General features: G+C 37.2%; 2 protein-coding genes across 5 annotated transcripts in view; one reads left to right on the top strand and one right to left on the bottom strand.

The window, feature by feature from the left end:
• Positions 1–7,343, top strand: part of ghrhrb (growth hormone releasing hormone receptor b) — a 76,030-nt gene extending 68,687 nt beyond the window's left edge. The window contains exons 10-13 of the mRNA XM_085137225.1: positions 2,596–2,687; positions 2,802–2,931; positions 3,034–3,075; positions 4,293–7,343. Coding sequence (XP_084993351.1) covers positions 2,596–2,687; positions 2,802–2,931; positions 3,034–3,075; positions 4,293–4,499 — 471 coding nt within the window. The 3' untranslated portion in view covers positions 4,500–7,343. The remainder of the gene's footprint in view (positions 1–2,595; positions 2,688–2,801; positions 2,932–3,033; positions 3,076–4,292) is intronic.
• A 3,300-nt stretch (positions 7,344–10,643) lies between these two features.
• Positions 10,644–26,122, bottom strand: part of adcyap1r1b (adenylate cyclase activating polypeptide 1b (pituitary) receptor type I) — a 31,198-nt gene continuing 15,719 nt past the window's right edge. For 2 of the 4 annotated variants that reach the window (XM_085137222.1, XM_085137221.1), the window contains 12 exons: positions 21,953–22,043; positions 19,119–19,232; positions 18,904–19,007; positions 18,706–18,803; positions 17,809–17,941; positions 17,537–17,690; positions 17,395–17,455; positions 17,239–17,308; positions 17,064–17,155; positions 15,764–15,893; positions 15,029–15,070; positions 10,644–14,025 (listed from right to left, as the gene is read on the bottom strand). In XM_085137222.1, coding sequence (XP_084993348.1) covers positions 13,633–14,025; positions 15,029–15,070; positions 15,764–15,893; positions 17,064–17,155; positions 17,239–17,308; positions 17,395–17,455; positions 17,537–17,690; positions 17,809–17,941; positions 18,706–18,803; positions 18,904–19,007; positions 19,119–19,232; positions 21,953–22,043 — 1,482 coding nt within the window. In that variant the 3' untranslated portion in view covers positions 10,644–13,632. Of the gene's footprint in view, positions 14,026–15,028; positions 15,071–15,763; positions 15,894–17,063; positions 17,156–17,238; positions 17,309–17,394; positions 17,456–17,536; positions 17,691–17,808; positions 17,942–18,705; positions 18,804–18,903; positions 19,008–19,118; positions 19,233–21,952; positions 23,429–26,122 lie in introns of all 4 variants that reach the window. The other 2 variants (XM_085137223.1, XM_085137224.1) reach the window with 2 other exon arrangements.

Below are 26,122 nucleotides of genomic sequence, written 5' to 3' on the forward strand. Positions count from 1 at the left end.
GAGCAGCAGTTGAGGGTATGTAAGGGAGGAGACTGAATTGAACTCTGGTGAATAAGGCCAGGTGAGATTAATTGACTACAATTGACTTTCCATCTGGGTCATGGAGATACACATGCTTGAAACTGTTAGAGACTGCAGCATTTCAGGACAGCTGGAAATGATTCCTACTAGCTGACAAACCCACTGAGAGAGGCTTGTCCATAGATTTTTAAACTGGGGAGGAAATCCTAAAGATCCTCATATTTCCCCAGAGATCTGGGATGTAGACAGATCTCTGGAGAGATCCCCAGAGCACTAGATGTAGACAGATACTACTAGTATCTGTCTACATCTAGTGCTCATGTGCAATTATAACAGCTACGAATTTCCAAATGATTCACACAATTCAGTGATTCCAGTTCCAAAACCAAAGAGATAAATTAAATCTTAAGAATCAGAATACTTTCTTAATCCCTAGGGAAATTGTGTGGGTTACAGTTGCTCCAAGACAGTAACAGTAACAGACTAAACTATTTAAACAATACAATATGTTACAGATTTTGCAAATGTAAGAAATAGCACCAATTTATAAAAATCACTCAATTATAAATATCAAGGATTAACAGGGGTGGTTATAAATAGATATCAAGAATATTGACAAGAATATTACAGAGTAGAAAAGAGCATATGCAAAAAGGGTGTAACTATTGCTGTGTTTACAGTGTATTTGATGGAGGAGTTCTGCAGGGAGACGGCCACGGCCAGGAATGATTTCCTGTGTCGTTCAGCAGACAGAATTATTGACCACACATGAAAGTGCTACAACATGTCAAGTTGCTAATAAAATGTTTAACACTGGAACCACGATGGAGTCATTTTGACCCCATAGGAATTAATGCAACACCACTTTTCCAGCATGCTGGGTTGCCTAGCAAAACTTACTGTTCAGAGACATTTTGACATAAAGACTCACAAGAATTTTTTAAATATATATGTAGCACCCCACCCGTGATACTGAGTCTAAATCCACTTACCTCAGTTTGGACCCCCTAGGCGGGGTGCTAGGTTCGTTACAGCCTAGATACCACAAATGGTTCTGGTATAGACAGGAATCACGGAAACTATCAGTAAACCTTTGCCTGCAAGTTAGACTTAACCAGTAGTAAAAGAATCAACCCCAGACAACTCTTTAACACCAACCAAACGTTTACTGAATGTAAGGGCTGGCAAAAGTAATGTACAACACACCCTTTTCTTAACTCAATTCAAATGATATCCAGCTTCATAAACAAATGAAACATGCTGTGTAAATGAAATAATTCCCTTTGACATTATGTTAAACAACACAAAATATGTTATCACCTCTTGGTAAGTGACTCACTAATATACACTCAAAAATATGCTATATAACTCCACTAGATACACAATATTCACACATGGGCCCCACACGCACTCACATTCACACTTGTTGCAGGCCTGTTTGCTGCTCACAGCGGACGATGGAGAAAAATCCTCTTCTCCCCAGTATGAGCACAAAAGTCCAACTTACAGTTCAGTTGCTCGGTAGGTTGCCGTTCACCAGTCCAAAATAAATCCACTGTCCGCTCTCCCTGCGGACCTGATGCTGTCTCTGCTACAGCGCGTTAGCCAGTCACTGTCCAGCTCTCCGACAGTCCATAGCAGCTGCCTCCGTGGCGCAGCCAAGCAGTCCGGGCTAGCCTTTAGCCTCGGCTGTCGTAGCTGGAAACACGGTTTTTTTCACGGTGGTGCGACCATTGAAACAAAAAGTCACTTCGCCCGCACTCTGTTGCAAAGCTCTCGCACGGTTAACTTTCTAGACACGCACTCTCTTGTGCTAGTTAACCTCAGTAAACTAGCCGAGTCTCTCACATCTGTTCAGCTAACCTCGTGCATCTCTCCATGCTGTTCTCCTCTCCTCCTCCATTGCAACCGATCACAGGTCCCGTTCTATGCTACCTTCACGGGCCTCCAGAAAATTAGAACTCTGAACAATACTTTAACTCTCTTCAGAGTTACATACCATAAAATAATACTTTATGATTAACATAACAGTTTCATTGTTCTAATTACCTGTATTTACCTTGTGACATATTACAGGGCAAATTACATTCAGGGTACAGTTACATCACATAAACTTAACTGTGAACACATTATGTTACTGTGGCGTTTAAGTCCATGGGAATTATGAGTATCTACTCCCAAATTCCCATCCGGGCTACATATATATATATATATATATATATATTAGATAATTAGATAATTGTAATTAGATAAAAGATTAATAATTAGGCTACTGCAGGCCTGACTGGGTAGTGCAAAAAACGTGATTTCCTGCATTTAACTGTTGTAAATTACTTATTTATTACTTATCAAACCTGTCAAACATCCTCTCATGAATAACGTATGAAGCCTCAAGCATCATCTGTCATATGGTCACAGAGGTTTGATTCAAGCCTCAACACAGTGTTTTGGACCAGTCTGCTTCAACAGAGTGAAACAAGCTTCAGCCTAAGAGCCAAATGTTCCATCTCTAGTTAAATGTTAACAATATTCTGACAGATTACTAACTTGGTGCTTCCCACTTGTTTCATGTAGGTGAACTTCATGATCTTCATCAACGTAATCCGTATTCTGGTCCAGAAGCTTAGGTCTCCTGGTGTTGGTGGCAATGATACCAGTCACTTCAAGTGAGACAGATAAATGCTGCTGCGTGTGAAAGCATAAACAACAAATATAAAGTCACAAGGGATAGTGAATCTGCATGTGTAGAATGTGTCTGTGTTTTGCATGTGTGTGTGCAGGAGGCTGGCGAAGTCCACGCTGCTGCTCATCCCACTGTTCGGGATGCATTACATGGTGTTTGCCTTCCTGCCAGAAAACACAGGGACAGAGGCACGCATCTTCATAGAGCTCGGTGTGGGTTCCTTCCAGGTAGAACCGAAAATACACATCAACATATAAAGGTAAAAAATAATAAATATGTGTCATGAAAGCATATGTAATACTTTTGAATACTATTTCTCTACTCTCGAGGGTTTTGTGGTGGCACTGCTCTACTGCTTCTTGAATGGTGAGGTAAGTAAAGTAAATACTAAACAACATTAGGAGATGTAATGCCTCGACTATTTCATAGTCATAGTCATATATAGTCTGACTGTAGATTTTTCTTTCATTTAAAAAGGTTCATAAAACTGCACAGATGATGCAAATCAAAGATAAAATAAACAAAACAGTGCTGCAGTACGGCAACCTTAATTAAATGTGGAAAGTTTCATTAAAGATTCAGTATGCTGAAGTAGGGTTGGTGGAATCAATATCAAGTCAATCCTGAAGGAATCTAGCTTTTAGTGGAATTACCAGCACAATCTCTCTATGTGCTCCATTTTTTGCTTCTTTTTGCCCTTCCCCCCGACAGCCTGTCGCAGTCAATAACTACCACCTCCCAAACCTAGTTCTGCCAGAGTTCAATAAACAAAGATCACTTTGAACATGATATATTGAGATAAAGAGTTGAATGTATTTGGCCAACAGACTCCGATGGCCCATCATGGCAGTGACAGGATTTAGGACAGGACCCCTGGGAATCTAGACGCTGGTGGTGGTGAAAATGAAGGTTGATCCTTTAAACTATGCAACGTGGAGGCTGATTGGTCTAAAGAAGGCAGGCATGAAGATGATTGGAGTAGAGTAATGATAACAGTACTGAGTTTGACAGTGTGGAAAAGCAGTAGGGATGTAAAGAACAGAAAAGCAGCCTTACATCGGCGAAAGCAGGAGGAAGACTGATTACAGATGTTCCTTATTGAATGCACAAGCTTAATTTCTTCCTTTCCAAGTGCCACTCAAGGGATTCTCTGCTGTATTACATAAAATGTCACTATATTACTATTACTGTAACTGTTGTGTTGTAGAAATAAAACTGAAGGGAATTGAATAAACTAATAAGATGTCAGAAACCTCACAATCTATAGGCATCTGAACAATGAGGACTATTTAGAGATGCAATTTAATCATCGTCCTTAGAAAAGCACTAATCAGATTAAAGCACCTCCTGAGTAGCAACAAGAAAGACTTGTAGTGTTTTGAAACAATTACTTTTTGTTTTACTATCTTTTACTAGATGAGGCATATTTAACAAAAATGTGCATACTGGAAAGGCTAAAATTGGCTAGTTTAGTTCTCTTTTAGATGGTAGAGAAAAAAACACTTGGAAAGCTTCATGCAGGTACATTGTGTATTTCCTGCTTCTAAAAACAGTTATCTGGAATGTATGTTTTCCATCTTGATTTCAGGTGCAGGCTGAGCTCAAGAAGAGGTTTTGGAAGTGGCAGACTCAGAGTTACCTGAGCTACAGTAAACGACGGCGCACCCTGTTCACTGAAAGCAGCACAATCACTCAGATATCTGTCCTGGACAAATCTAGCCCAAAAGATAAGCCAGGCCCTGAGACACACGCCCTCACCAATACCGTCACACACAGCAATGTCTCGGCTGTGTGAAAAACAGCTGACAGGACCAGTAGTTGTGTCCTTTTATACACCTGCCTGGTTAGCAGAGACTAAACCACAGAGCCTGATTGCTGAACGTTTAAGGTACCTCCTAATTTGTATGCTACATTTTTTTTTAGAAATGTGGGACTTGTAGGCTTACCGTACACTAAGTCTAATTTGAGTTCAGCTCATTAATTCATAACATCCTATACATCTTTTCACATTAAACTTTTCTCCATGATGACACTAGATATCATGTTGGCAGAACAAGAGGTCATTTGTTTGTTTTTTTTCAGATTTTCTTTTTATGCTCCGGGGCCCCTCCTCCACATCTTACTCACAACCACCAATTTTTTTTCTTGCCTTGTTTATCACAAAACCATGTCTTGAACTGCTCAGTTTTGTGGGTGAATGTTTTAGTATTTAGCTTTCATTCTCATTATTTTCTTCCAACCTGCTCTTAAAAGGAAATGAGCAAAAACAAAATGCATATGTATTCATTGTTGTCTCAAGCAGGCACAAGACAGACCGTTTTAAATGTATAATTACAGGTGAATCAATTTTAAACCTTTCTAAAATTCTGAAAATTGTATCACTCCTTTTTGCTTAGTTGTTAGTGGTTGTCCAGTATTGATAAATCTATTTATTGATTAGAAAACATGAATTAAACTGAACCTGTTGTGCTCATTTCTAGCTCCATAATTTTATATTTGGAGAATACTAGAATAGCTTTGCATGACAGTTCAAAATAATGAAACAAGCTCCTTCCTCCTTTTATCTGATTGGCTCTCCCCTAACAGCAGATGATCATATTTGGGAGATCTCCTCTCACTTATGTTGTAGATTACTTCTGCAGCCAGTGACCTCGTTATGACCAATCAACACTGTAATAGTTTAGTATATGAAAAAAAGGAAAAGCAGAATATGTCTCAAATAAAACAGATATACAGAGCATACATCGTTTTTAAAACAGGTTAGTGAGAGACAGAAAAGAAGATGAAAACAGGGTAAGGATGAAACGACCATGTACTTTTTACTAAATATTCTTCTGTTTGCTAATTCTCAGTCTCCAGACTTTACCAAAGCCCTGTAGATACAATAGTTAGTTTTTAAATCACTGCTGAAGTAAACAATAACACATGTTAATTAGACTAGATAGTTATAAACTATATATAAATGCTGGACATAGCTTTGGGGTTTTAAAGTGATGCCAGTGCAAAAGTGCCTTACATTTGGTTTTTGTCATGGCCAGTAGGGGGCAACTCCTCTGGTTGCAAAAAGTCTTGAGAGAATGACACTTAATTCAATTCAATTCAATTCAGTTTTATTTATCACCTAAGGTGGTTAATATATTTTAATGTAGACCTTACAATAATGAATAAATTAGCTCCCTCTTGGGGCACTTTATGCACTGACTCAGTAGTTTCCTCTCACAATGACTAAAATATGAAGTTAATTTTGTTCAAGTTTGAGTTAGTCATTGTCAGCGTCAGAAAAAAGACTTATTCTGGAACGGCTTGTCAGTCACTGGTATCCTTGATTTCATTTCTGAGCCGCTCCTAAGTCGTCAGTGAAACATCAAGATGGCAACAGTAAAATTGCTCAACTCGAAGCTTAATAGGACTTCAGTAACCAGTGGGTGTTGTTGTGGTGGCTGTGTACATGTCTTATATACAGTCTGTGATGATGACAGATAAAGTAAGAGACACAAAGGATTTCTATATTGAAGTACAGCCTGAAATTATTTTAAAAAGTGATAATTTATTTATTATGTTTAAATACAATAAGCCAGCATGCAACTACCAAACACTGCTGTTCCCCAATGTTCCCTAATGTTCCCATCACAATCGTACAAGGATACATAAATTCACATTTTATTAAGACTTAAAACACTGGCCACTTTCTCAGAAGACATTAAGCAGCTGTTCAGATTTTTCATTTTGATTTAAACTATCCAACAATAATCATCACATTGAAATTTAAATGTAACTTAGTAACCAGACTAGCAAGCTAACACTGATAGTAGCTGATTACAGAGCTCTGGCTAATGTCTTTTTTCTTGGCAGTAAAAAACACTTGCTCCCTCAGCAGCTTCACATTCCCAGTTTAGGCATAGCCAGTTATATTTGCTGTTACACATGACATGCGGTGCTGCTTGTAAAAATGAAAACGCTGGGGAAATGTTCACAAAAGACACTACTCTAGTTGCAGACACTTTTGACACCTCTATAGACCTGAGGCTAGTTTTTCATGTACTAAATACAAATAAAGAGTTCCTTGCCCACAGATAAGAAGAGGACCTAAACATGTGTTCCCTAAAAATTCATGTAAGCAGGTTTTGTAGGGGTACAATTTCTCAGTCTCAAAATTATTCAAAAAAAAATATTTTTTTTGAATATAAAATAGATCCTCAATCAGATGATTTTGTTTTTTGGGTTTTTTTTGGTACCTTCAACTTAAATTATGTCTGTGATTAAATGGGATGTAAAAGACAAAGTCTAAAAGGTCCCACATACATGTTCACTGTGGCGTTTCACTGTGTGTTTTAGACACTGTGTGTTTTCACTGTGTGTTTAAGAGCTCTAGTGAACAGTGATTAATGGCATGTTGAACATTGGGTATTGTATTGTAATCAAGTTTCAGAGAGACAGGCTGATACACATTACACATTACACAGTGCACTTGTGCACATCTGGAGCACTACACTGTAAAATCTATTTATTGTGAAATTATTGTTTTAATGTCTCTGTGTATGTAAATAGACTTCAAATAGAGTTTACATATATTTTATGATCTTGCAGTTCGACTTATAGATTTGTACAACCACCACATTAAATGACCTTCTTACCATAAAAGATACCTTAAAAGATACACCTTAAAAGATAGTTAAAATGTTGAAAATTTAAAATTCCCAAGTTGATGTTTAATTCAGTTCAATTCAGTTTAGTTTATACAGCACCAAAGCACAACCGACGCCTCAAGGGGCTTTATATTGTAAGGTAGACCCTACAATAATACATACAGTGTACATTCAGCATTTTTTGTATCATACTGTACATACATGTAACGTACTTTTATTCTTATATACTGTAATATTACAAAATGTTGAAAATGAAAAAGAAGTGTTTGTGTACATGTTCCTATTTATTAGCATAGGTTCAGATAAGTCTAGTTACTAATTACTAAGCTAATGCTAATGCCAACACTGATCCAGAACCTCTTTCCTCTATTAAAGAATTTTGATTGATAGGCTGCTTTTACCATGATAACTGAGTACTGATGTGGTATCTTTTGACACAATAGGAATTACGCATGTATGTAGAGTGCATACTGCATACACAGATATGTACATGTGTATACATTTCAAGTGTTGTCCATGAAAGACATATAACCTTAATCAGCTACTTACCAGGATAGTGCCTTTTCTCATGCGGTATAGCTCGATGTTTCCCAGCAGTTCAGCTGGACTGTAGGTTTGCATCCAAACTCTGTGTAACCCAGTAAGACTGTGATACTGTACCACATGCTTTTGGCTTTTGCTGAGCTATGTGATAAATGTGTTGCTCTGTTGAAAATTGTATAATTAGGAAGTTAACTTATATTCTAATGAAGGAAAAAAAAGCTGTGTATGTTGTATGGACCTTGCAATTTAGATTGTTTTCATTTACATTGTAGGAATTAGACAATGCCCCCCCCCCCCATTTTACTTATAAGTGTGATGTGAATGTTTCTCTTGCAGGTTCCAGTTTACTACATGTGTGCAAGTTTCTGCTTTGGTCTTTGCTTCTCTAAGGAGGGGATATATAAGCATACGGCTGGTTTTTAATCAAGCATAGCATTAGTTCACAAAGTGAAGCTCTGCCGCAGGCCTAGCAGATCAGCTGGACTGAGTGTCAGCTCACATCAGCTGATGACTCAGCTGATATTCGTTTACACGTCCAACTGATAATGAAGAGCAAATTATTTCAACTGTACTTCATTTCAGTTGTTGTTTTTTTTAAAATAGCACCTATTAACCACAATACTCATCTCAGGAGACTATTGTGGTATATCTTATACTTGCTTGCTGCTTAATGTCGTGTAACAAACAGAGTCATACTACTAAATATAAACATGTTGTAAATGTGCAGAAAGAAATATTATTCTTTTGATGATAGTGGACCTCCCTGAAATATTATTAAGTATAATTTTGGTGGTGTCTTTGGCCCTAAATACTAATCCTACAGGAAATGTTGGGTAATGTATAAAAAACGCCATAGAAGAGGGCTGGTGCCACCCACTGACCCCTCTGGATTTTGCCCTGATTAAATCCTAGAGTGCTCAGTTGTTATATGAACAGCGGTCTTTTAAAAAATAATAATAGTATTTCAAAGATTTACATCTTTGAAATACAAGACAGCATTAACAAACACCATTGAACCAACAAGTTAAAAACATTTATTGTTGATATTTACATGATGTACAAAAAAACCCTTCTAATGTGCACACCCCCCAAAAAAGAGAGTAAAAAGTCAAATAAAAAGGAGCTCAGGAGCAGACTCATAGCAGAGATCTTGAAGTTAATTTTACATTCAGCAATCTGAATCTATGATGAGCCCCATAGCAATCAGTACAACAAAACAATTGAAGAGACAGCATATGTCAAAAAAAGAAATTCATTAGAAATCAACTTTCTTGTCATGCTATGCAAAAAAACAAAAAAAAACAACCCAGCAGTTTTTATGGCACTGTACCTTTCCTCATGTTTGTGAACATTAACATTCAAAGGAAAAGTATTTAATGGGTCATGATGGGACTTAAACTACAATCTGATAAAGCATTCACAGTTGAAACCCAATATCTGTGTTCTAGCTTATTAATTGCTTCACCCACTCGTCGGAGGGATTTAAAACAAGGACACAGCTCAGATTCCCTTAATGGCATGGAAGCACGACCCTCCCCTGTGAATACGTCTGCTGGTCAAATGAGATCAAAACGTTTTAAAGCGCATGCATCAGCCGATTAGAGTACAGAGGCATTACAGGAGGCTTTATACTTTTAGCAAACACAATCACCATTTACTAAAAATAAAAATATGAAAACAATCACAGCGCAGTTTTTAAATGACAGCTATTTACTTTGAACCACAAAAACTTTTTGCAAGGTACAACAGCAGCTTGTTTCTGTCTTGCACATTTACACTGCAGTTTATTTAGTCACAAAGGTTGATTACACACCTTTCAAACACTTTAACTAACTACTTCATTGTCAAAAACAACAGGTTCCTATAGTAACAGCAACATCTTTGTTTGACATCAACATAGTACTGGCAATATAAGGCTCTAACTTTAATTTTAACATTAAAGGAAATCATAAATATATGGTTTAAAACTGGAATGGTGAGCTTGTCAAAATGTTTGTGATGAGCTCAACTGAAGACCCCAAGTGAACCAGAGCAGAGGTGGTGATTGACCAGCCCTTTCCCTGTATGAACCCCCTATGGCTGCTGTTGCATCTGCACTGGTATTGTTTTAGCTCAGACTAAATGCATACATAGCAGATTAGCAGGACAACACAGTTTCTGGTCAGCCCTTCTTTTCTCTCTTTGCTTTTGACTCGTCTGAACTCCCAGAAAATGTGGATATTTGCAGGTCCAAAGACGCCTTAAGTTTAGGGGGGGAAATGACACTCTTACAAATAGTATCTATGTGAATTTAATGGCTACATTTTAATATCATGTTAGAAATCAATACACAAAATAGAGAATTTCTATGTTTAATAAGAGAACCACTGCCTGTAGTTGTAACCTCTTAACATTAACAAGACTACACATGAATCATCTAGGGTTAAGGGTTATTTAGGTTTGTAGCCACATGATGTCCAAGCACACAAACAGACACTAGAATATTTTACCTTTCAAATTAAGCTTCATGCAGCTATTCTGATATTACAGCTTTTAATGTTAAAAGCTGTAATATCAGAATAGAATGTTTGGGTATCGCAATTGGGTAAAAATTCTAGAAAATAAGTTGGATATCCACTAAATGTGACACTGCCTTTTAACCCTAGATCGATCACAGGTAAACTGTTGGATGTTAAGTGGATATTTTTAATTATTTATTAATTTTGCATTATTAATTATATATATTTGTATTGTTTATTTTTACCAAAATAACCCAAAAGTCTAAATATTTTTATAAATAAAAGACAGCCAGCTTAATACAATACTGTGGCAAGGGAAATAATTTATTAACTTGACTGACTAATCACATTTAGCTATTGTGGGATTGTATACCCGTTTTTCTTCAAACCTATGATAGAGAAATATTCCTATTTTTAAGAATTGATTTTCAGCCCATGAATATTTAACCTAGATGTCTACTTTTTTTTAGTCATACTTTCAAATGAGCCAAAGCGTTTAACCTAAACACACATTTGTTTAGGACAATGTAATCTTTACTTTAAAATATATGTTTAAGTGATTTTAGTCCAAGTCCAAGTTATTATTATTTTTAACTTTTGGGGTTTAATATAAGGCATCTTCTTACCTGTAAATCACCAAAACGATATTTATGGTGTAACTTCAAACAGCCGATATGGAAAACAGCTCAAACTATGATAACATGCTGAACTGAGGAGATGTGGTTTTCTTTTGTTATCGGTCATAAATAATGTGTGACATACTTATAATACAAAATGCATTATGCTAATCAAAGAATTTAATCAGTTTTTGAGTTTTAAAGGTCCTGTCTGTCTTTCATATTTAATAGATAGAGTTTATCTCCTGTAATGAAGAAAACTGTCTTATTTTTTGCAAATCCCCCAACAACAAATCAAAAAGAAAAATCATTAACCCCTTTCTTTACTGGCTCATGAGAACTTTTTCTCATATTTCTGCCATTAAGCAAAAAAAAAAAAAAAAACAGAAAAAAAACCAACAACCCCAAAACGGCCCACTAAATTAAGCATTTATTAGTGTGTAGACGTGATGTTGTGCTGCACTGTACAATGGCCGCTATATTTAGAAGCCATTATACTGTAGCACTGCTTTACTGACAACACTAACTGGTCATGTTCTCTGTGTCTCCTTAAACATGCTTTAAGGACTTTGAAGGCCTCCGGGGTTAAAATTAGTTTGAAGCATTGTAAAAGCACTTTGTAAAACCCTTTACTTTGCAGTTTAGTTTTTCGAAAAGAAAAGACAAATCTCCTGTTATTTGAACTCATCAACAGAAGTCAAAATACTTATTTTGTGCTTAAAGGCACTTTAGGAGACACAAAGTAGAGTCAAACATGGGGTTTTAGAGGATAGCTGAGTCAGACCAAAAGGAAAAATCTGCAGTGACATCAGTTGCAATGCAAACTTGAGCATGGCAAACAGATACGGCCGTGCAAATACTCAGTGAAGAGCCGATTCATTTGTCTTTGGAATGAGAAAATTACCATCTTGGTATAAGTAACATCCATCTCAGCATACTTGTCTTTAAGCAGAATGAGCACATACAGCATCAGTAACAAAGAGCTGTTCCAAGCGAGGCGAAAACCTCATTAATCAAAATAATTCAAACAGATTTTTCAAATGGTCCTCTGTAAGGAGAAAAATACAAAGGTTTTAGCCCGAAAAAGAAGTGCTGTGATGTTTCTCATGGTCTATATCTTCACTTAGACCAGTATAGTTTTATACAGTCTCCTCGTGCAATAGGCTGTGGAGGAGATACATGTAGTACATTAGCTCCACAGCAGCCTGATAAATACTAAAAACCCTAAGAAAAAAAAACAACATTCAAAAAACACTGAATTCTCACAAACAACCCACGTGGACAATAAATGCAGTTTCATGCAAGCAACTGAACTCATGACATTTCAGTCGTGTGCTCATTTTCATTGACATTTTCTGTACTATCGGCTGTTAAAACTACAGACCTGCTGACTACATCAGTGTCCTCTTCTTAGACTTTCTAGAGATTAAAAAAAAAGGCCTGTTTGTGGTTGCATTTGCAAACCTTAGCACTGTGGACACATCTGAAGATCAACATGATACATATTTTTAACTTTAATGGCATATTACACAGAAATATGTCCATATAATAATCTAGTAAATACTGCTTGGTGAAAATTTTCTGTGACAGAAGTTGTCTTCAACTACCTTTATATTGTTTTAAATCTGTCACAGCTGAGGCTACGAATGATAATACTAAGCTTACACACAGTCACTGTTTGTGCATCGCGGGTGCTGCAGTCATTGATAGAAAAAAAGAGGATGGCGTTTTCAGTGTTTCATATTCACCGAAACAGAGGAGACTGGATTGTTTTGAATGCGAGTATGACGCCAATGAAACTGGCCAGGTTTGCTTTCGAGTCCCTGCTTCAGTCATTAACACTGATAAAGAGGCTGAACAAGAGAAACTTTCATTCATGTTCAGGGCATTAAATATACAGCTTCTTTTAAAAGATCACTCCTGGTGTTTAGGGTTAGGGACCCACACCAAAATAAATTGGAGTAGCAGCAGCACTTATCCTTAATTTACATGCTCAGATTGGGGCAGGCTTCACTTCCATGTGACACAAATTATTATTAATATTTATTTATTTTATTATTTTTTTCAAACTCATCTTTCACACATCTCCACAGTGTGTAACACAATCGTTTTGTTAAAAAATCCAAAGTCCCAGTTGAGATAAGCGTCGAACACGGAGGACAACAGTTTGTACAAGCTAATAGGAAACTAATCTTCATGTTTAAATCCAGCGGCGTGTCCCGGTAAAATATTTACATCAGAGTCACCAGTGTTTACTTTCTTCAGTTAAATCACTTTTCATGGCACAGGAGCTAGGAGATTAATTAAGGAATTAAGTGTAAAGTCATCTAAAATGTGTCTTGAGAAAAGTGTGAAACCTGAAGACCAAAGTGTCCTCAGACAGACTGGAATGATCAGTGTGATGGGATACATACTGTATTGTAGAGCTATTTGGTCCCTCTGTGTTGCACAGCAAATACTGCAACACCATACAATTCTGAACACCAATACAATATATACAGAGAGAGCCGGCACACATGCCTTTTTAGTGGGGTTCCAGAACGGGAGAGTGAACCTACAGGCTGCACCTGAATGTGTCATTCAATTCACCTGTCAGGTTTGGTCATATTTCATTGGATGCGCACTCAGACAAGTGGCTGTTCTGGGTCGCTGGAGGTGAGTTGGGTTTCCATCATGATTTCATCGGGGTACGGGTTGGGGTAGGGGTTGAGGAACGGGTTGGTGAGGCTGGTCATTGGGAGGATTGTAGGTTTGGTAGCATCAGGTCCGGAGGCGGCAGTGTCGTCATCAGACTTGGCGTCCCCGAGAGCGCTGCTCAGGTGGCTGGAGTCTCGGCCTGCAGGCTGGACATGCGGATCTGCGAGCTGCTCTTGCTGAGGATGGACAGCTGCGTCCCCCCGTTCACCCCACTGCTCGCCAACGAAGGATGCCGGTGCTTCAGGTCCACAGCAAAGTACCTGTTCACCGTCCAGCTGCGCCATTTCCTCTTGATCTCCGATTGCACCTTGAGGGATATACTTCACAAGGTCATTATTAATGGACCTCGCTGGAAAGAGACAAGCTCAGTGCCTTCATGCTATACATTTCTGAGTGGACTGTAAACAGTCATTTTCTTGTACCAGAAAATGCAGTCTCATGGTTTTACATCTACACACAGTTAAATTAATCATGCATTCTATTCTAAGAAAGTGCTGAGCTCCAAAAAAAAAATTTCTACTAAAGGGATGAAAATGCGAATGTGCCAGACTCCCTTTACCCCTCGTATTTTTTACAACCTGTTAAACTGAAGAAAGTGTATGTAAGACAATATATGAGGACACACAACATCTTTAAAATTATAAGGGCACTCTGAGACAATGTTTTCTGCCGAGGTCAGTCTTTTTATGAACTAATTAATAATGATAAAGTTACACTTTACAAATATTGTTCAGTACAACATTTTTCTACACTGAGTCATAGTGTTGCTGCCACATTAGCTGTTACACTGTGTTGCTACATTATGTTGTAGACTTCATCTATTTATTCTCCTCTAACACACAGTGTTTACCTGCTGTTGGTTTACCATTATTTCATGTCATTTATTTATCAAACTTTATTATTACTGTCCTTTTTTATTTAATACTTTTTAACATTTATATGTTCCTTTTTTATTAATTATTTATGGAGTTTTCAAACCTGCAAAGTGTTTGTTTAAGAGCATTTTGATTGGCATCAAACTCTAGACAGACCATGGTGTGCTGCAGAAAGGTGACATAATTCATTTAAAAAAAATAAGAATATTAATAGTAAAAATGTTTTGATTTTTTTCACTTCAAATTGAGTTCTTTAAATATTGACTTAATTAGGAAATATCTGGTGGAGACCCCCAAAATAAAGTGCATTTCTGTTCAATGCAGAGATTCATAACTCAAACCTCAAATCTCATGTGTAAATATTTGGATCGAGAGATTCTGTGCTGTTATAAAGTACTTTAATAACACCAATGTGTTGTGGTGATAGCTTGCTATAAAAAAGACTTACCTCTCCATTCAGGAAGCAGTACAGGACGGCCACCACAAAGCCCTGAAGAAACACAGAAAGTCAGAGCATGAGACAAAGAAACTAACTCATCTAAAGTGAACACGATGCAGTCAAGAATCCTTCTGCTTGACTTTAACCATTAATGTGGCAGATTCAGCTCAGGATGGATGGCTGAATATGCAGGGTGATTAAGTAACGCTGCAAGATGCTGCCTTCTAGTGGATGTATATAAATGTTGCTAGCAAAAATTATGTTCTTTTGACTTTGGATTTGAAATTTAATGTAAAAAATGTTTAGACCTACTTTGCTCATTTCCAGCTCCAGATTTTAACTCTTAGACTTTACTAGATCAGAATTTTGTAACTAAAGACTTCAAATTATTAATTATTATTAATTATCTTACTGGGCCTTGAAGCATCCCCTCAGTTCACCCTCTGTGTGAAACAAGTTGTTTTAGCTTTCTTCTCACTCTCTTTAAGTCAAATTTATTCTGACTGGCTGCCACCCATAAAGAAAAAGTTTGAATAGGGGGTGGGCAGAGGTTCTGTGCTAATATTAAGGATGTTGTCTCCCTATAAATACAGATCACAAACAACAACAACAGCTATAAAAACAGATCAAAGAGTAGAAAGAAACTGATGCACTGCCACAATATAGACTGAAAGTTTTATTCTGAAAATAGTTCACACAGGCATTATCCTTGCCTACATTAGGCTATTCAGGAGAAATAATTACCTGGAAGGATCCGAGCCCAAGCTCAAATACCAGACGTTCCCTCTTGCTGACATTCTCAGGAGAGAAGGCGAACACAGTGTAGTGGATCCCGAACAGAGGAATCAGCAGCAGAGTGGAGCGTGCCAACCTCCTGTAAAGCAAACGCATGAAACACACTCATCATCATCACCATCATAATGAGAGAGCTGTTCTACCAATGTGTCAGTCCTCATACACAGAAGACTAAATTTACAGTAGGGCATATATGCATGAGGATAAAAATGCCATTTCAAGGTTTCAAGGTTTTAAATTCAGTCAGTAACATATCTGTAACTTATATATCTATAACTAAACACTTTCCCCCACAATCAGATCAGCGTGAGCTCTGAAAAAGCTGGCAAATCAGAACTTTAACTTGGAGAATAAATAATAGGGTTCCAGGAATCATGGAGCTTACCCCAAGCTCCCACAGGGCTCCAGCTTCCTCCCACAGTGCAAAGGCATGCATGTTACATTGACTGCTGATTCTAAGTTGACTGTAGGCATGAATGTGAGTGTGAATGGTGATAGCCCTGTGATAGACTGTCCAAAGCACTAGTGCCGCTGAAATGTATGGATGGACAGCTGGACTACATAGTCATCCATATGTATTCAGATCCATCCACAAATGGGTCTGTGACACTGGTGTTACTATTGTATATAGTGAGGTGACTAAATGTAGTCAAGTAAAAAGTGAAATATGTTCTACAAAAATGGAAAGACAAAGTTAAAGTTTTAAGATGCAGAAATACTGGATTTGTCTCCAAGTACTTCAAATTCTAATGTGCAGCATCCTGAACAATCACTGTCAAACTTGGTGAGTTTAGTACATTTCATATTCAGTATTTAGTATTCAGTAGTGTCAATGTAAGTGTAGCTACACAAACATGGTTATGAGTTATATTAATTTGTCTATTTTGAATGTGCAGTCAAAAGGCTACATCATATAAACTTGATCTGATATACGACAGTAAAATACCTCAATTTTTTAAAAGTAAATGCTAATAATAATGTGCTAATAATGTGTTTTCATTAACAGTGAAGCAAACTGCATGACAATTCCAAAACTTATAAATAGAGAGAAACGCTCTCCTTATTGGGTAAAAAGTACTTGTTGTTAATTAATTACACAATGAAACACTTGTTATGTTTTAGCACTGATCACAAAATGGTATAAAATTATGTTAAATACACAAATAAGACATTAAACACATTCAAAACAAAATGCATTTACATCTTAACTGATCTAATAAGAAACTTTATGTTAATGTCAAGTACTTACAGGTAAATACTGGATTCATTTCCACCAATATCTGGAGATTGTAACTTCTGAACCAGGATGATGATGATGCCAATGAACAGCACAAAGTTGACCTGTAGAATAAACCAGTTGTATAGAAGTAATACAAATATACTTGACAAAAGAAAGACTGTGTTTTTGCATCCTGGCTTCTCACCATAATTGAAGCCAGCACGGGTCCTTTTATCACCCACCAGATGGCAGCATGGTCATTCATGTCCCAGCAGCTAAGAGTGCAGACGATAAAATGAAATGTTCAGCACATATGCAACAAAAACATGAGACTCTACTTACAGTGTTATTCATAACTCACCCTATATCATCAAAGTGCAGCCTCAGCACTGCCCAGATGGTCACACACACCGTCGGGGTCCCTGAAACCCACATCACCAAGTAAACAACATGACATTTGGAAATATGAATACAACGATAGCATGGCATGTAAGACATCTCACCCCAGCCTATTATGATGTACCAATAGAAATATCTTTTCTCAGGGAAGAAGGTCTCCACTAGTAACGTGAAGAGATACAGACCCTCGATGAAGAGCCAGAAGTAGTTAGAAAGAACACAGTAGTGGAAGAATATCATCACCGCTCGACACTCCAGCTTCAAGAGAAGACAGATAAAAGCAACGTGCAAGAGAGTGTCAGCAAAGGTGCCACAAACCATCACCAGCATGAGTACAGCCTGCTTTACTGGCACATGTGCAGCTTGTTTTACTCACAGTGTGTATGAAGCAATGCTCGCTGTCCTCTTTTGCATACAGCACGCCGTCTTTGATGAAGACAGAAATAGCTCTTAAGATGAATGACACAAAGAGGTTCATGTGGATGAAGTTCCTGGTACAGTGCAGCTTCCTGTGTGAAGGAATAAATGTGAACACTCTGGATACAAATGTATTACTTTGTAACTAATATTTTCTTTTCCCTGATAAACACACACAAGTGCTGTTCTGCAAAACACTGTGATTCACTGTTAACACATAGACAGGATACCAGTGTTAGAAGCATAAGTACTACTACTTCTAACACATTAATTAGTGTCCATAGCCACTTGAGGCTGGCTCCGAAAGCATGTCAGTCTCCAGAGACTTCCATAGCAAAATGTCCAAAAGGTAATACCAGTAATATGACCTATTTGGGTTTTTCTAAATCTGAAGTTAGGGGCGTGGCCATTTTGACTGTGAACCACTGAACTGGACCTCTCTGCTGTATTTGGAAACATTTTAATGCCATTATCTGATAATTAATATGGACTGCTAAGCAGACTACTCAAAATAGTTTGTGCTTCAGTGTTGGTGAGTGAAATTTCAGTGTTTATTGTAGTGTGATAATAAAGGCCTATTGGCAGGTATCTGCGTGTTTAACCTGTGGAGTTTATGGATGCCGTATCTTTTATATACAGTCAAGTCTGTCAGATCCTCACACTAACAATTTGTACCAACTTCATAAACTGAGCATCCACAGGCTGACTCATAAATGGCACAGAAAGATTCCATTAAAGACGAGGTCCTTAGTACTCTTTACTTCACCTGTCAGTGGTTTTGATCTTGTAGCAGATGCATTTCATCTTGTTTAAAGTCAGTCTTATCTCCTCCTATAAGACGTACAGTATTTCTCACCTGAACCTGCACAGGATGACCATGGCGGTGGTTAGAGAGACCAGAGAGGTGCTGTAGCCCACAGTGTACAGAGCTTTCACTGACACGTAATACATGTCCTACAATGGTGATAGAGACACAGAGCGTTTCATGTAGAAAATGTCAAATACAACTGTGCATTAGACACAGTTGCAGATGCTGAGGTGCTGTTTAACTCACAGGGTGGGTGCTGTTTCCTTCCTCGTACAGGCAGGCATCAAGATAGTGGGGAAAAGGCTCCGACCAACCAAACTGAGTGCAATTGCGGCTAACCTTTCCCAATTCTGCAGACACAGAGCCCTTTACTTACTTACAGTAAACACGCCAAACACACTAATGTAATTCTACAGCAGTAGAGCTGTCTGAAATATAAAGATAAATGTATAGAAACAGACCGTAGTCTTCTTCACTCATAAACTGAGAGAAGAGTTCAGGACAGTTGACCTCAACCACCTCCCCGAGCCTGGCAGGCTGCCAACATGTCAGATTGTCCCAAAACCACGGGCAGTCTGGGGACACAACGGGGAGAAAAGCTCAGTGCTCAAGTCCAAAAAGCCATATGTTCATTTCATATCACTGCTACTATATCAAATTACATTTTGACCAGGTACTTTTTCTTCGTTTCCATCTAACTGGTCTTTGGACTAAATAAATCAATTATCAGACTACTACATGATGATAGTAGTAAAAAATTGTCTTTGCTGTTGCATCTTTTTCTACGGCACTTTTATACAGGGATCGGTTTGCATCAGAAATCAAGGAGCAAGTCTCATAGATTTGGAACCTTTTAATTTGTTATTCTGTTTGAGTGTATTTACATGTGACTCTAAATTAGACACAGTTTTAAAGGATAACTGGATATTTTAGCTTTAAATATAACTAATATTTTGTGTGCAGTTACATTGGTGAGGTATGCCCTAATTTGATGACGTGGTGTGTTTTATGTCAAACATTCCAACGAAAAACACTAAAAATAGCAGTTAGCTGTGTTGATAAGCTACCAAATAATTTGTCCCTGGTCAAAAACATATTTTTTTCTTCTGTGTCATAAAATATGATAGTGACAAGCCATCTTTTAGATTTATTGTGGGATTGTGCTGCTTTTGTCCAGCATGGGGCTTTCAAATATATATACTGTTCCATGATTTGTCCCATTGCAATTAGGGAAGTTCTACAAAAACAGACTTATTTCAATTAAACTCTGGGCAGTGAACCAACAAAAAGAACGGTTCTTTAAACAGAGCGACTGCACAACAACACCCTGGCTTGAATTATAATCAATCAGTGCAGAACTCAGCCATTCAACTTCTGCTCCAGATGCTCTCCTTTTTTCACTGCCAATAATTTAGTGTTGCAGTTTGAATGTCTAAAGCTCACTTAAAACAGACCTTGAGTTAGAAATGGAGAGATGCCTGCAGAAAGCATGTAAAGTGGTACATCAGGTTTAAATTCTGTTTTTAGGACATTGTTGTTAGTGGTAGTTGTGACTGATTTTTGCAAATAGTACAATGGGCTCTGTATTCCGTGCTTATACTATCATTAAAGTTTTAATATTAGCACTGGTCTGAAGTTCTGTAGTACTGGTTACGTATTTGGTTTTGTCTTTTGAAGCCACTTTCATGATGACAACGGCTTCTAGCTCATCTCAGTTCAGTGCAATTGCCATTTCTGTGTGTGTTTCAATTGCCCGAGTCATTTTCTTCTGTGCTGCCCCTCCCTTAGGCCAGTTCTGCCAGAGGTTTCTTCTTCATGGGTGTAACACGTTCCAAAGTAATCTGTTATTTTAATCAGAGAAATACTTGAAATACTGAATTATTTCTATGATTTCTAATGCCATCTAGTGCTATCACATGCAGCTAATGAAATGAAACATCATCAGGGTAGTGTATGAAGGTTTGAAAAAATTTATATGGACTAAGTCTACCTAAAGACCAGTTGAATTAACATTTGCTAGAAGGCAGTAGGTTAATAGTCCAGGAATGTCAAAAACATCTTCCTGCCCTAGCTTTAACAATATATTCTGCAGACTAGTAGACAGACAGCACAGACCATTAGGAAATGGGGGGTGAATCAGGATCTAACAATGTAGTCTAAGCACTGCTTTAATCAGTGAGCTTTCCTGTCAGAGATTATTAAACCTGCAGTTTAATAATCTACGTATATGTGCACCAAAAATTAATGATATGGTTATATATGTGTGTCTGATAAACCTACTCTTTGTATTTGACTGTGAATTTGTCCCAAAAAGTGAACATGTTTCTTTTCTCAAATTCAACTACTGCTGAAATGTTTGTAATATGCCAAGAAACCATGATATTACAATTTAAAATCTATACACGCAAACACCGAAAACAACTGCTAGACTCCCACAACCCATATGGAAAAGATATATATAAATCTTATAAAGTTTGTATCTGTCTTGTGTGAAACTTGTATGAAAAGCATACAAGAGTGAAAACAGATATAAGATCCCTTGACAAATTATATAAATGAAACTTGTATGTTTTGGATACTTACTATAGCAATATATGAAAGTAATGAGAAAGTGGCCACTTTCATGAGTAAATCATATAAGTTTTTACTATTTCTTTTCCATATGGGAATGGTTGCACAATAGTTGGAAAGTATTTAAGTAGCTAATGTTAGTTTACTCTGTAAGATTATCTAAACTCTAGCACCACAAAAAAGTTTTTAACAACACATAACAAATGTTTTTTATTAAAGGTCTGTGGAGACAAAATAAAAGGCAAAGCTGGATATATATGACAAAGGGTTGTTGATTATGCAACAGTTCACCATTAGTTTCTGACAGTGAGAGTTAAGTCAGAAACTAAGGTCACGAAGGAGAACTGGCACAAGTTGCCCATCGTTTTAATATTCCCTTCATTCATCATCTAATCAGCCAGAGAGACAGCTGTCACTCACTGATCAACTTTCATTTTCAGAATCATCACAAGACACTAACAACTAAAGAACGTGCCCCTCCCTTGCTCCAAAAATACAGTCTTCCTGTGGCCTCATTAGTTATCTGATGCTTCAAATCAAGCACAGAGGCTATGAACTGTGAGGTTCTTTTTTTAAAAAAAAACATTTTCCAAGGATCAGGTAAGTCATCTACAGTTTGTGGAGTTATCACCAGCTCATTAGCACGAAGAATCCAAAGATGCTTCTGTTTTAATCTCTGCATGGCTAATAATACAAATTCATCATGAAGGCAACAAAGACTCACCAAATTCTTTGGAATCCAAGGCCATCATTTCCATGCATTTCTCCTGCTCCATCTTGATCACACAGTTAGAGGGGACCTGTTGGCTTGAACTCTAGAAGACAATACACACCCACACAGGGACACACACATACAGAGAGTGTGTGTGTGAGTGAGAGGAAGAGAGAGAGTGAGAGAGTCAAGCAGCTAAAGAGCACATAGAAAAGATTCAAAGGTAAAGTGCTTGGTTGCTTCATTAGCCACTCATGTGCTTCAATCTACTGTGGGAGAGGTCTAAGTCCTGGGATCTGTCTGAAAACCCAACCAATTAAACTAATCATTTCAGAGCTGCTGGCTCTCTCTCCATTCTAACTGACCCACAGGATGACATTATTCTAATGAAAACAAGTCAGGAAAGATGAGCCTTTTTCACACCACACATTGCCAAGCTTTAGTCCCATCTGTTCTGAACCACAGACATGAAGTTTATAATTGTGCTCTCCAGACATCCAGACACGGATGACTGCATGGCTACGACTGCAGACATGGAGGTTATGACCAGGGGCACATCATTTACAGCCCCTATGGTGAGGATCAAGGTATGAACATGTCTCTGTGCTGGCGTCAGTCCACGAGACTCCACGTGTTAGCTTCAAGAGGAATATTAATCTGCTGAATAACACGGATAAGCTTCAAACATCTGGCATACACTGAGTGTGGTTTGTTAATAAATATTTATTATTTGACGTAATGATTTAACGTAAATATTATTTTAAAACATGTTGTAGCTTGATTTACCAGGTAGTATAATTGGTTTGAAATAATTTTCAGCTTCATTTATCTTAAACCTTTCCTTTATACAGCTTGTTCATTGTTTGATTGCATCCTTTTAGGGCCATCATGTCTATAAAGCAAAGCTGAAGCTGGTGTTCTTTAATCAGAAGGAACAAACTGTCACTTGTCAGTAGGAAGACTCTGAAAACAAACTGTAAGCCTATTAAAAATACAATTCTTTGATCTTGACTGAAAATGAAGATGGGGATTTCTCAGATATATACACAGGTGTACATGGATGTAATAATTAGAGCTAACTTGCATTTGAATGTTCATGAGTCACTGGTTTGCAGGTATTCAGGCATCAGGACAGAGGCAAGTAAACACTGTTTAAGCTTTCAAATGGTAAATGATGACTTGAAAGAAGAGTGTTGGTGATTTGCAGTATGTGAATATTAATGAAACCAAGTTAAATAAGGAGAGATCACTTGGAAGAACCCAACATGATTTATTGAGATAGAGATAGATAGAAATGAATGTATTTGGCAATTGGACTCCGATGACCCATCATGGCAGTATGGAATCTCAGCAGTGATAGGATTTAGGACAGTACTCTGTGGAGTCTAGAGATTGGTGGTGAAGATGAAGACTGAGGCTTGGATGGAGCTCTGACTGAGGTGTCTGTGAGGTGGAAATGGGAAGGACGTGAGTTGCACGAATGACAGCCTGAAAGGGAGAATGACAGAGAGCACAAATTTAAACCATGTAAAGTGGAGGCTGACAGGCTCGAAGAAGGCCTGCAAGAAGATGACTGAACTAGAGTAATGACGTCAGTATTGAGACTGACAGTGTGGGAAAGCAGTAGACATGTACACAGAAAAGCAGGGAAAGAAGGCAGATGAGTGATTAAAAATCTTCCTCATTGAACTTAAGCATATGCTTCATTTTTGATGATGTAAGTACTAATAGTGCACTGCATGTACACCCACAAAATTTGTAATTATGAGATGATGTACAATGGACTAATGAGCCAATAAATATAATTATCCCAGTAATTTGGATAATCAGGCTTTGTGATTTATAGATTCGGTCAAAAATCATTTACTATATAGATAGATTTGCAAACTAAAGTACATTTCAAGTAAAGGAAATTGAAACCACTTGGTTAAAATGTCAAGAACATCCACTCATGTGTTTCAATTAGTGTCTGATTAAACCTCTACTCAGATTAAAGTTGCTGAAAATTACATCCATTAATCAAAAGAAGAGATCTATTCTAGTAAAACAAGCGGAAACACTTGTATTGGGCATTTTGGCTACAGATACATTTCGGCTGTTGCTAAATATAGCAAACCGTTGTGTATTGATAAATCACACAATTGGATAACAATTGTTGATTCTCTGTGTTTTAGATTTAGCATCTAACTAAAATATGATGTTTTTATTTTCATTCATGTAGACATTAAACTGACTGCATTGGCTTGCAGTAGGGACGTGATTGAAATGTGGGCTGTGAATTTTATTAAACTCTAAGGTGTAGAAAAATATCCACCCTGCCGAGTTCCACATTCTGCTTTTAACTGTTTTAGATTTTAGACTTTGGGACTGCTCTCTAAGTGCATATGAGTCTAAGTCATAGGAAGCAGAGGTATTACAATGATAAGTGGCTTGAGAGGCAAAGAAATACAGGGTATTCGGCTTCCTCTGTTTATGTCTCTGCTCTGTAACCTCCTGTGGTTATATCATATCTGTCTGCCCTTGGTCACACTGCATCAGATCAGCATCAAATATTAGTATGTTGCTTGTCTGACTACACTTGATCATGGGTTTTTATTCTTATTTCAGTGTATTGTTATGTGAATCTTACAACAGCTCAGAATGAAGTTGAACTAGTTTACAGGTTTTTCCCATCAAAAAACTAAATAATTGGGGGGGAAAAGGGATAGATAGGGATTTGTTTTAAATCCCTATTTTACAGATTACTTTTTTATTTTATTTTAAATTAACCAAAGAGATTTTTATTCTTTATTAAATAATTATTAAATATTATTTATTTATTAAATACACCTAAATACCTCCCTCACATTTTCTCAGTTTGGACATTTTTCATACGTTTTCTGTGTGCTATTGTGAATAAAATATGGGTTTATAAGTTTTGCAAATTCACGTTATTCAGTTTTTATTTTCACTTTACACAGAATTGCAACTTTTTGGGAATTGGGGTTGTCATCCAGGGAGTGTCTCCATTCTTTTACCAGCTCCAGCAGAAAAACACGTTGACAAGGAGAGATTTCTTTGAAGGTCAGACACTTTCTAAAGACTCATCTTAATAATTATGAAACAAGAGCTAGCTTATAATATAAACCTGTGTTTGAGAGACTGCATTTTGAAAAGACATGCAATATTATTAATGATGTTAATAATGATAATAATTTATTAATGATGCATTAAGAACAGAGACAAGTAAATATGAATTGTCTCAGAAAGGATTGTGAATGAATTGGGAGTTGGGAATGGATTTGTATTGTGTTAATGCTAGGCGCTGTCTGTATTCTTCTCTGGTGGAAAAAGGACATGTCAACCTTTAAATCCTGTATTTGTATTCCATATGTCCTTAGTGCCAGATGAAGGGTTTTGAACAGACTTGGCAACCATTGCTCTGTCTTCTGTTATACAGAACAAGACACTAAATAAATTTCCTCATCTTTGGTTAGCGCTGGTTTGTGTGGGTATATGCAGCATCGTTCACTGACTGACTTGTACAACTGAAGCACTATATTCAATCTAAAAGTTTTCACTTGCATTGTACATGTTTCTTAACAAAATATTTGAAACAGACTGATATTAAACTGAGCTTAGCAGTAGCTATCATTACAAACATACACAGCTAGCAAAACAATCAAGTCATAAGACAACGGTTACTGAAGCTTGCAAATGCATGATTTAGAATTAAAGGAAAGGGGACCATAAATAAAGTTGGTATATCTGGCAAGAAAGTTATTACAGTTATGATAGTTTTAACAGACAAATTGAAATATGTATTATTTAAAAGTATATATATGTTAGCAAAACAACATTGGCCTTTACATTATTATATAATTCTAACAGTACCAATAACATAACACTGGTTTATGTTTACAAAGTTGCACAGTTTAGTTTGAAACAACTTCAAATAACTTTAAACACTCAGATAATAGTGATAATTTTGTAACAATTGTAAATTATTTTGGATATCCACACAAGGTAGTAGCTTTATCATGATACAGGATACTTTGGATTACTTAATACATTATCATGCTTTTTACAACTACATGAATGTACTATTGCTGTGTGATTTATTGCTTTTACTGAAGGTTATTCGTCATAGCAATGCCAACTAGATTTTTAAATCTTAATATAAAATGAGTAACAGGGTGGACA

The sequence above is a fragment of the Neolamprologus multifasciatus genome, chromosome 17, assembly GCF_963576455.1.
Source record: "Neolamprologus multifasciatus chromosome 17, fNeoMul1.2, whole genome shotgun sequence".
NCBI lineage: Eukaryota > Metazoa > Chordata > Actinopteri > Cichliformes > Cichlidae > Neolamprologus > Neolamprologus multifasciatus.